The 12,058-nt window shown below is 35.3% G+C and overlaps 1 protein-coding gene across 12 annotated transcripts in view; it reads left to right on the top strand.

The window, feature by feature from the left end:
* DMD (dystrophin) overlaps positions 1-12,058 on the top strand; it is a 1,259,796-nt gene that overhangs the window by 1,058,026 nt on the left and 189,712 nt on the right. For all 12 annotated transcript variants that reach the window (XM_082049442.1, XM_082049444.1, XM_082049438.1 and 9 more), the window contains 3 exons: positions 1,451-1,607; positions 9,927-10,047; positions 10,713-10,981. In XM_082049442.1, coding sequence (XP_081905568.1) covers positions 1,451-1,607; positions 9,927-10,047; positions 10,713-10,981 — 547 coding nt within the window. The remainder of the gene's footprint in view (positions 1-1,450; positions 1,608-9,926; positions 10,048-10,712; positions 10,982-12,058) is intronic.

The following is a 12,058-nucleotide window of genomic DNA, read 5'->3' as shown; positions in this document are numbered from 1 at the left end:
CTGTTAAGTTTGGAAAAGGAGAAAATATTCCATCAGCTCACATACCAGAGCAGCTGAGCTTTCTCTCAGCCTGTGGCTCATCTCTCCCTTTCCTTTCTCTTTCCTCGCCACTCTAATTACCTGGCATAAGAGGCTAGAAAAAAGACAGCATCCATAGAGCAGTTCAAAGAAATACAACTGTTCTTTCCTTCAGCAATTCCTTATTTCCACATCCAAACTACGTAATAAAGTCTACAAAACACCAAGTCCACATTTATTGCATTTCTTTATAGACCATTCTATATGAGATATAGGTACAGAATTTTCACTGTCAGAAAATACGTGATCTTATGCGAAATCACTGAAAAAGAAATGTTATATGAACAAAGTGGAAGTTGAGCAGGAAATATATGAAATAAAATGTGTCTTTATTTTCCAGTACGTATTATCACTTCACTGCTACGTAATGCTGCTTTTGATTTGAATTTCTAAGTGGAATTCTTATGTTAACTTGGAGTGAATTAGGCATTTCTTCAAACCAGAAATTAAAAAAAAGCATGTTCATAAGTGCAGAAAGACAAAATTTTAGAGTGCCTTATCTATTCCGTAAACAACATTGAAGATTTGATCAGTCCAGCAGTATTTCAGTCACATATTTTCTCTCCCCAGTACCAATGGTTGCTGAAAATTAGTAGCTCAATACTTGATCCCAGTATTAAAAAATCCCCACATTTACACATATACAGAGGAAATATTTGAAGATGTCTTTATGGTGGAGACGTTGCACAAAGTAGTATTGTGTCTTTTAATTTTTCCATTCCAATTCAATTACTTCCATTCATACCTCTGTTCAAATGGCACAGACATTTGGTTAGTGTAAGGGGATTCTATTCGCTATAACAACTTCCTCATTATTTTTTGGGGAAAGGATGGCATTGGTTCTTTTATCTTAAAGGTGAGCAACCAAATTAATCTTGTGTGAGTTTGAATGGTTTGTGGGTTGGTTTAGAGAAATGCTTGCTCTTCTCAGAGTTGAAAACTACTCTCTACATTTTAGTTAATTTATCTCCTAGTAATCCCAAATGATAACTAAGTTACTCACACACAAGTCCTGCAAAATATTTGTGCATATTTATTGAGACTGACAATTCAACACAGCTATTATTACTCGCTGCTGAAGAATAAAAGTAAAAATAAAATTAAAATAATTTTGAAAACACACACACATGTGTGCATACACACACAAAACTATACACGCCACAAGAGGTGGGAAAATAACAGATGTTTCAGGCAGGGTTGTGGAACCAAATTTAAATCAGTGTTGCCAGAATCTAATTCAAAGCTACTGAAGCTATTTAGAAATCATTAAGCTAATGAAACACTCAGATCTTTTTCAGTAAACAAGCTTGTACAACTTGGGTTTTATTTTCAATGTGCCTGAATATATCTTATGTTTAACACATACTTTCAGATCCCATTTGGAAGCCAGTACAGACCAGTGGAAGCGTTTACATCTCTCTCTTCAGGAACTTTTGGCATGGTTGCAATTGAAGGAGGATGAATTAAAACAGCAAGTACCCATTGGTGGAGATCTTCCCACTGTGCAGAAACAGAATGACATTCATAGGGTATGATTTTTTAAAAAATAATCTTTCAGTCATTGCTTTTAGTTTTGCAATTTAGTGATGCATGAAAATAGTCCTCATTGGAATAAGATACCCTTTAAAATATATTTTAAAGACAATGAAAACTGAACTTCTTGCATGAGAGTACTAGCTACAATTTTCAAGCACAGCTTAGAATAACAGCCTTTTGGAGAAGGAAGTGTTTATCAACAGCCGCTTGGCTTTTTTGAAAAGCAACACAGCATTTTCATAGACCTCCGAGAGACAGCCAGTTTTCATGGCCGGAACAAATGCTAACTTAAAATTATTTGGGTTTTAAATAAGTAGTTCTGAAAATTCTTCTAGATTGGGCATTTAAACTTCATGTGTACTTTGTGAAACCCTATTTTGCTACTAACTTTTGGGAATGTTTGTGAAAAGAGTATATGATATCAGCCCTAAGGCACAACTGTGTGCATCATGAAACTGTTATGATGACTGACTTTATCTGTCTGTGCCTCATACTAGTTTCATTGGAGAATTCTTATGGAAAGCCAGTAGCAGAGCATCATATGGGAACTGTTCTAGACTAAGCTTTGTAGTAAAAAAGAACTTAAATCCAACACTTGTATAGAAAGTTGGGGGGTTTTAAACCCACCAAATTAACAACCCTCAAAATAACACATTACTGCTGAATAATTCTTCACACAGGTTTTTTTTTAGGGGGGCAAATGTATGCTTTAAGTATGTTTCCTGTGTTGAATCAAGTTCCCATGTGTCTGATGCTAACCTAATGTCTGCTTTCAGGTAAACAGTTTTTAATTTGCTATGTCATTGCAGTCTATTCAAGTCTGAATGTGAAATCACAGTTCTAGTACCTCGGTGGTGCTTTTTTAGAGGTAACATAAGGAAACCCATTAAGAAACTGGTGTGCTGCTTAAATAAAGTTGAAGAATTGCCAAATGAAACAGTAAATAGGGAGAAACTGTTATTCTGAGAAGGAATAGGGAACCATGTGAAAGGTAACTGGGACAGTATACCCAACTTCAGCACTTACGCCCTTATGATGAGACTGTTTCTTTTGTGTTCATTTCTGATGAAAGCTTTTATCTGAGAAACACCAGTGGATAAGAGATGTCCATAACAGAAACCAGACCTCAACCCACTAGGACAAATCATGGTTCAGTAGGAAGCTGGCAATACAGTGCCAGGGTTGGTTTTTTTACAGAGAACAGTATAAGATGAAAGGCAAGGAACCTTACTGATACGAAGCAGTTGTCCTCTCATGTTTAATAGGTATTTATCTTCCATAGTGATTAGAATGAGCTATGTAAGTATTTATACTATGACATTTCTCCACTATTCCATTTCTTGGAATTTACTTGGATATAGTATTCTAGCTCTCCTTGCTTTCATCCACATGTTTCTTTAGTTAAAATAATGATATAATGGGATGTTTTTTCTTCCTGTTTGGTGATCAAGTGTACTTGAGTGTGACATCTAAAAAGTTATTTCAAACAAATATATTTTCTATTGAATTGTTAAAGTTGTCAGTTACACAACTTGATACCATGAGAAGAGAATATTCCAAAACCTGTGATCACCCAGTCAAAGCATTCTGCTGTGTCTATGTAACTTTCAGCCTGTGAAACTTGCAACAAAAGGTGTTGGTTATGAAGTTCCTAAATCTCTGATTTGATTGCTTAATGGAGAAATGTGAAATGGTCCTATAAAATTAAAATGGATCTAGAATACCTGTGTTTTCTCCATTCATCAGGTAGCTGTATTATAAATATTGCTCTAATAGATTATCCTCCCTCATACTGAAGGACACATTTGAGAACAAATATCAGGTTTGGGAAGAGATTATGACACATCCTGCCGCTTTAAGTTATTGGGAACCCCAAATTTGTGGAAAGTCTGGAAATATCATATAGAACTTGACTTTTGGCACAGGGAAACAAGTATTTGTCTACAGCAGCAGACTGATGGGAGGCAGTGGCAATATGGTTTCTCAAGGGCTTATCTTCACCTAACGGCTGAGAAAGCCAAAGAGAAAGATGAACAGAAAAAATCTCACTGTCAGTGCACAATGCTTTTCTAAGATACTAGAATGCTTTGTTGCAAGGGGCAGCTTGGTCATATTTCCTAGTTCTTCCTTCTGGAGAGGTGATGTGTAGGATGTGTCTTTCTCACAAATCTTTGCTTAGGACTTCCAGCATTAGAAGCACAGAAACAGTGAGGCCAAAATATCCATGACATTACAGAGCGTCACCATCCCTTTTTACCTTTCCCCCTCTGAAAGTTAAGATGTATGAAATGCCAGAGGTCTGTTCTGGCCAGATGCTTGTAGCAACTTCCATAAAGTAGTTTTAAAGCCCATCCAGAACACCAGGATGAAAGAAACAATATAGATGTTGCTTTAACTCAGCCTGACATTAACTCAAATCTTTTATTGAAAGAAAACTCTTGAGCCAAAGCAAGACTTAGAGAAGGATTTGTGTGGAATTGTTCCAAAAAGCTTTTGTTATTTGAATAATATTTGAGTATTTGCAAACATAACCTTCACTTCTAGATCAAAGAATTTTCTTTTCATCTAGAGAAATTACTTTTCATAAAATGTTAATTTCATATATTTTTCAAAAGTTTCCCAGAGCTCATTATGAAGGTGGCAAGACTTCAGTGATAGACTAAGTGATCTCTCTGTCACTCAGCAATCAGCTGAAGTGTTTAAAACTTAGGTTTGAGAAGGTACCATGAATAGGTGCAAATGACTTTACAAAATAAAGCTCCTCACTTCTCCTTTTGTTTATCTTCTCTGCCTCATGCAGATACATACAGATACAAATCTTTGGTCATCATGTCTAGTATCAAAACTAGAACATTTTGGTTCCTTTTAGAAATATGGCTTCTTTCCTTTTCTTTTTCTGTAGCACTTCTGTAGTTTAATGTGAGGCCTTTCTAGTTATAGGTGTTCCAGTTCCCTGTGGAATAAAAGAACAAAACATAATAGTTGAAATTATGTTACGCTATCTGCTCTTCAAAGATCTCTTGCAGAGAGGGAGGGAAAAACTATCCATGTGGAACTCTTGTCAAATTCAAGTTGTCTTTGACAAAATCTATGTTTGCTGCTTGGAGTTTTTCAACTGTATTTTTTTTCCCTGGGCACTGTGGACTTTCTGTTGCTCTAAAAGTTTCTTTTAGAGAAGCAGACGTAAAAGGCTGCGTCTGAGTGAACAGGTTAGCTCATTTCTGAACATAAAAACATGCTTCTAAAATGGCTTGCACCACAAGTGTAGAAGTATCTAACTTAAAACTGGAGCACAGTACTGGGAAGCTGTGTTTTTCTGAGAGTTTTGGGCCCCTGCTTAAGAACAAAACTCAGCTCTCAGCATGTGGGACGTGAAAGTAAGGTAGTTGAATTTTGGTCTTAAGAAAAAGAATCTGCTGATTGTTCACTTTGTTCTCCTGAATGTCAGTTCTGGAAATCAGTCTTCCGTAAACAAGCTAAGTATCTACCTGATCTGACCAATCTTTCCAATGACCCAAACTGCCAGCTTCAGTCTTCCTATGTCAGTGCAATGTTTTTCCTTCTGTGAAGAATTGTTTTTGCCAGGTAAAACCAGAAGTGAACCCAGGTAGAGTTCTTCATGGGAGAAGAGAAAAAGCCTCAGCAGGGGACATTTTTTATAAGCAGTTTAACTGATTGCCACTGAGCAATGGCATGATGAATGCAAGCATAATTTTATGCCTGAATCCTTTCTCTAAAGCAGTGTTACAAGCTGATTTTATTTCCCTAATTTGTTTCCCTTAAGGATGTAATTTAAAGAAAAACACACATTGTTTAGAAGATCAACTGGAATACCTCAGACCTTCATAGCAGAGATGAAAAGAAGGTGGTTCTTACCATTAGAATGCTCTTAGTTGACAAAATTGGCTTTAAAAATTTTAAGAGTAGGATTCAGATGAAAATTTCAAATACTTGAACCTATGCCAGAGGAGAGCTTGAACTCAACTGAGAAAAGAGATATCCATGCAGTCAAAATCACTGTTGCATTATAAATGTGAGGTGCTTTTTAGACAAGGCAATTTGGAATTTATCCCGAATACACCCACATGACCACTATTTCTTTGAACTTATATATATAGTGGGTCATTTTGTTGATTTTTGGCATCAGAAGAAATTGTGTCTATGCCAAAATTTCAGAATGGAGGGGGGAGGGCAGAGCAGTGGTTAATCGATGAGAAAAAATAGTGCTCTTCATCAAAACATTATTTAATTATCTTACAGTTTGCTTTACTAAGTTTCATAATAATGTTTAATTGAAATTGTATTAATAACTGTGTACATGTTACTGTTGACCTCAGTTATGTAACTTAGGCATAATGCAGACAGCCTGTTTTTCCTTTCATTCTTTCAAGAGCTGCCACATCTTCTGTGTAGTGATTGTATTAATAGCATAAACAGCATTAATGAATATAGAAGTTAATTATTAACAATTCCCTGGAAACCTTTTCACATGAAACACATAGCAACAGGGTGTAAGGAGTACAATTTCTGCTTCAACACACTAATCTTTTCTAGTAGCACAGTTAATATCTACTTTTTTAAATTGAGGTCAAAACCCATTTTTAAAAAGCATTCTGGTTGGGAAACATCTTGAATCAATTTAATTGTAGTCTTTCTCATTGAAATTCATTAAAAACAAAAAATATCTGCTTTTCTATTAACAGAGAGTAATATTAGTTTTAGTAATACAATTCTCTTCTCATTATATTTTCATCTTTCAATTTAAGTAATCTGTGTTTTTCCATCTAAAGAGATTTAAGGACACTGATGAGGGAGTAGGGGAGGTCTGAGATAAGCTGATCAATATATGTATTATTAAAGTAGTGGACAGAATACCATTACTGCTGTAGTGTTGATGACAAATAGAGATGCTTAAATAAAGTAGTTTACTTGTTTTTTTGTCAGGTCATACATTATGCATGTTCGATTTCCTCTACAGTCACCACAAAGTGTGAAGATGTTAAGGAATTCAATGAAATTAGCCTGAAATCATTAGCTGTAAATTAGACATTCATTTAGGCTAATTCTGCTTTCAATGATGGTCTGCTTATTATAAAGATGTATTTGTCAGGGCTCTAGATAGATATATTTTTTCCCAAAAATGTGAGAAGATATCTTTTATTGCTACTTATGATTTTTATTGGTAGTATGTCCATATTTCACAACAAAACATTAATCAGAAAATACGGCTTTATCTTCATGCAGAAAGAACATTTTTTGGACTAGGATAGTATGAAATGAGCATTCATTATTTTTAATGCTGTTCTATGCTACAGCTTCAGTCTCATGTTTTTTCGTTCTTTAAATTTCTTACACTTGGTAGAAGTCTGCAGATCAAAACTAGGGAAGGCAACAAAAACTGTAAATACATTTTAACACTATACTGTGTATTATTCTAAAATTCAGGATTTTCAGACTATAATCACATCCACCAGCTCCAACATCCAGAAGGGAAAAGCTCAAGGAGAAAACATTTAGCACATTGGTTTACTGTTTTCTTTTTTTGTGATTAAATACAAAATATGCAAAGTCATAAAGTTTCCGTTATCCTTTCTCTATTATTTTGAGTTGAGAAGGCAAAGGCAACTCTTGCTCACACATTTTATGGGATGAGTATGCATATCTGATGGTGCTATCCTTGTTCTGTTGCACAAGACATATTGGAGGAATATGCCTTTAGCCCTCTTTCGGAGATAAAATGCCACTCAGTGTATTTGATTGGTATGGTTTTATGCAAAAGCAGTACAAGCTGGAAGAAGGTATTTTGTGTCCTTCTCATTTTTTGTACATGCACATAGCTGGGGTCAACCTGACTACAGCCACAGCACTCCAGCACAGCAGTACTACTCATTCCCAAGTACATAGCTCAAAGGCATTTCTGGCTTTTAAATGTCCTGTACGTTGGCGTATTTCTGTGTTCCCCTGGAGTACCAGTGACTCCCTTCCTGCTCTTGGTGTGTGTGGGCACAACAGACCTTTGTGCGGGTGCTGCCTCTCTTTGGTTTTGGGCATAGACATTTCTGAGAAATCATTTGTCTTTGGAGACGTTTATAAAGCACACTATATCTTTAAACTGTTACACAATTGTAATGTTTAAAAACCAGTAAGACTGCTGATGTCACTTTTGACACTACCAGATGAGAGCAAAGCTCACGGTCCATGGAGGAACATTTTAAGTTATGTTACCTGCTGGCTTACTTGAGCTGCAGACCTGCCACACTCTAGTGCAACAGAGTGATGTAACGTGAGGTGAGCATTAAGGCTAATTAAAGGATCAGATTTTCCTCATTTGGAGGCATGAAAAAATCTTATTATAGCTCCTCTTTCCATTGCACTTCATGCAAAAGTCAACTATGAATTGTAAAAACTTCTCAATCTAAAAATGTCTGAGTTAAAGATTTTTAACCCTGGACTAACCCCACACAGTTTTCATGCAGGGATCCCAGTCCCTCTCATGTCCATGACACAGAATTAACATTTTTTACTTCATTATTTCCTTCAGGAAAGCACACTTTGCTGATTCACAATTACAAACCTTATGGTCATTTCTTGACCACTTGATTAAAAGTTTATATAAGTATTTATAACAGAATAATGCACTAATTTCCTTAAGTCTACTTTCCTGAAATGTATTAGGAATTTTTACCTGTGAGTGCTCTTATTATAAACTGCAGCTGTGATTCTCATTATTGGTTCTGTTAGGCATTTCCCATACAGAGCATTCTATATCAAATATAATTCAAGCTGTAATGAACTTTTTAATATTGAATTTATAATCTTTCATTAGTTTGCATATAAACTCAAATTTTGTTTAATATTTAATTTAAACGAATAAGTGAATTTATTATGTAAGAAGCCTATATAATGCTTGTGTTGTAAAAAGAATTTTCTAATCCCTGGAGTAAAATATTTGCTTTCTAGTCACGGCGTACGGCTCTCCTTTTGGCAGTATTGTGTTTTGTGCTACACTGCACTATAATTATCTGCATATTTTACACCCGTGCTACTCAGAAACAGTATGCATTCAATATTGTTTCATAAACAGAGAAGAAAATGTTGAAATAAAACAGTGGTAAGGACCATTTAGATAAATTCAATATAATATGTAAAAGACCCAATGCAATATGTAACCCACAGGCCAGGTTTCTTCTGTATTTTTGTGCAGTGAGCATATGGATTCAGATTAATGGAATCTTAAATTCTCTTCAACAACAACAACAAAATCAAAGTGAACAATAACAACAGCAACAACATGAGATATGTGTCCTTTCAGTAGCCTCACAAAACTTCAAATATGAACCTTAAGAATCTTACTCATGGTCATTTAAAAATGAGATAATAGAAGAGACATAGTAAAAGGAGCTTATGCTGAAGGAAGAAAAATGCAAAAAGGAAAGAGGAAGAATAGGCCAGAAATGAGACAGGTGCTGAAAGCAATGACAGGAAAGGATGAGATGAAGGGGAGAAATACAGTTGATGTGAAAAGAAGCAGAATGCCACTGAACAATGTTAAACATAAAGATACGGAAAAATATAAATACTGATTAAAGCAACTAGGAAATAATTATTTCATAAGGACTACTTTCTGCCCTTTATTTTTACTCATGCATGCCTACATCAAGGCTAGATTGTATTCCTGAATTTTCATTTTGGCCTCGAATCCATGTTACCAAAATCTCGGTTCATGTAATTTTGGAAGAGATGCATCTACTTCACTATTGCAACAGAGTATTACGGTTTAATATCCTGGAATTTTTTATGTTACTAATTGTTATGGGTTAACATGTGAAATATCCATAGGTCTTTTTTTGTTTTTCCTAGTGATATAACAGTTGCCAGCAGCAGTAGCAAAGTGGTAGCTGTGAGATATATTGGATTTTCTCTTGCATACTAGTAAATCTTGCTTTCAAGAACCATTAGCTAGGCTGGTGTGGTCCAATACAGGGCCAGATGAAGCCTTGCCCCTTGCAGCTGGGTTTTTGAGCTTACTCTGATGTTAATCAACAAAAGGGATCCCTCTTGCAGTGAAAATTTGATCAGCAACATTGGGTACTTTGCAGCATGCTGGCAGTACATTTGCTCCTTTGAATACAACGTGATTTCAGGTTAAGCAAAAGCTGATTATCTCTTTTACACTAATTTTTTTTTAGCTACTTGTAATATGCACATGGAAGCTGTTGTTGGAAATTTTGCACTTAAATTGATGAAAATAAAGGCTAGCACTCAGCATTTCATTATATATCCACTTACAATAATTTTGTTTCATGTCTCAGACTTTCAAGAGGGAGCTGAAAACAAAAGAACCTGTTATCAGGAGTGCACTGGAGACTGTGCGAATCTTCTTAGCAGAGCAGCCTGTGGAGGGACTGGAGAAACTCTACCCAGAACCAAGAGGTAATTGAAGAAAGAGCAGGGTAATGGCACATTGCTGGAAAGATCAGTGATGATCAGTGATGATTAAATAAATTCTGCCAGCTGCTCTGAAAGCATTCTTTTTACACTTCAAGCTGAATGTCAGTACTCATGAACTAAGCTAAAAATATAGATGAAAGAAACCCTTAGCAATCCTTCTGAACACTATGGCACTAAATAGACATGCATATTTACAAGCAGATTTTGAAACTGGCTTTAAACCTTCAGGATCTTTCTATAACTATAGGCCCATTTGAGATCTGAAAGCTGCAATTTAACCTCAAATCCAACTTGTAGTCTCTGTACTACAGAAGCTCCCAAATCCTCTCAATTGCAGTAAAAGATTCACAATGTTTAATATTTATGTATCTGCAGAACTATTTTGCTGAATCAGGTCACAGCTGATGAATTTTTAGCTACACCTTGCATTTTTAAAAATGCCTTTATGCACTTAAATGCATAGTTTAGTGATCTATATGGTGGCAAGATTTAAATTTGTTAAAAGGTTTTCAAATGAGAATGCATTAATAAAATAAATGTATTTAGTTAAGAATAGTTTCTTACTGAGCTTTGAACTTAACCAGATAGCAATTATTTTTCTTCTAAGACAGAATATGTCTTAAAAGCCTCTTGATTTTCACATTTAGAGCTGTCACCTGAGGAAAGGGCCCACAATGTCACTAAACTTCTCCAAAGGCAAGCAGATGAGGTCAGAACTGAGTGGGATAAGCTGAATCTACAGTCTGCTGATTGGCAAAAGAAGATAGATGATGCTCTTGAAAGACTGCAGGGCCTTCAAGAGGCAATGGATGAACTGGACCTGAAACTACGCCAGGCTGAATTGTTCAAGGGATCTTGGCAGCCAGTGGGGGATCTGCTAATTGACTCTCTGCAGGATCACTTAGAGAAAGTCAAGGTATGTGTCAGTATATCAGTATTTCTCAGTATAAAATAATTGGCTTGGAATTATCTCTCAAAAGGAGAAATTGACAGCTTTGTAACATAGTGATTTATATTAAAAAAAAAAAAAAAAAAAAAAAAACACCACACCACAAAAACACCCCAAACTAATAATCTACACATAAAGAGTTCTATCATTTCTGAAATTAAAATGGAATCAAATCAACCTTGAGAATGTAAATCACTGACATGCGTAAAAAGCAGGAGATGCAGTTAACAGTAAAGAAAGCAAAACTGTATAGTTACAAGGATATGTGATAAAAGTATAGAAAATTAATGCTGTTCTTTATTATACTTTTGCAAGTATGATGAGTACATAATTGTTTCTATACTTGTAGAGCAGTATTTAAATATTTTGAAGTGTATTAGTTTCTTGTTTTGTCATGATGGTTGTATTTGCTACCTTATTTCATAGCTAGGCCTCATAACTTGAGATAGTTAAAAAGTAAAAACAACCCCCCAAAAACTTCCATTATTGTCTGTAACTGAATGCTTATCTGTTTTCAAGGTTTGTTTCTTAAACTCATTGCTTAATGAGAAACTCATGAGGACTTGTCCTCTTTCAGCAAAACTGCCATGGCCAGACTTTATAAATACCACAGGGATCCTTCAGCCAGAGCACAATAGAGGCAGTTGCCATTTTGATAAGAACAAAGTGCCTCTGTTCCATTCGCATAAATGGGAATCATCAGTCATTTTGAAAGAGACCTGTGCTGACTGTTGTTTTCTGTAGTAGAACATTAGGATCTAAGGAAGAGGAAATAGAATTACTAATGGAAAGAAAAAAATGTCTTTAAAAATCAAATGTAGTTTATAAAAAAAAGTCCATGAGTTTTAATCACACAGAAAATTTAATGAGTGTCCTGTACAAACATTATATAACACAAATGAAGTACTTGCTAGCTGATGAACAGTTAGCTGCAAATTTTTTTGGTCTTCATTTAAATTCGTAAGTGAACAGAAGAATCGTAGAAGAGATGTATTTATAGATAGTGCCTTCTATTATAGTTGTGGATTTTTTTGTGATTTAGAA

This window comes from Streptopelia decaocto, assembly GCF_964273445.1.
Source record: "Streptopelia decaocto genome assembly, chromosome: 1".
Classification (NCBI taxonomy): Eukaryota; Metazoa; Chordata; class Aves; order Columbiformes; family Columbidae; genus Streptopelia; species Streptopelia decaocto.
This window is presented reverse-complemented; position numbering and strand designations above follow the sequence as displayed.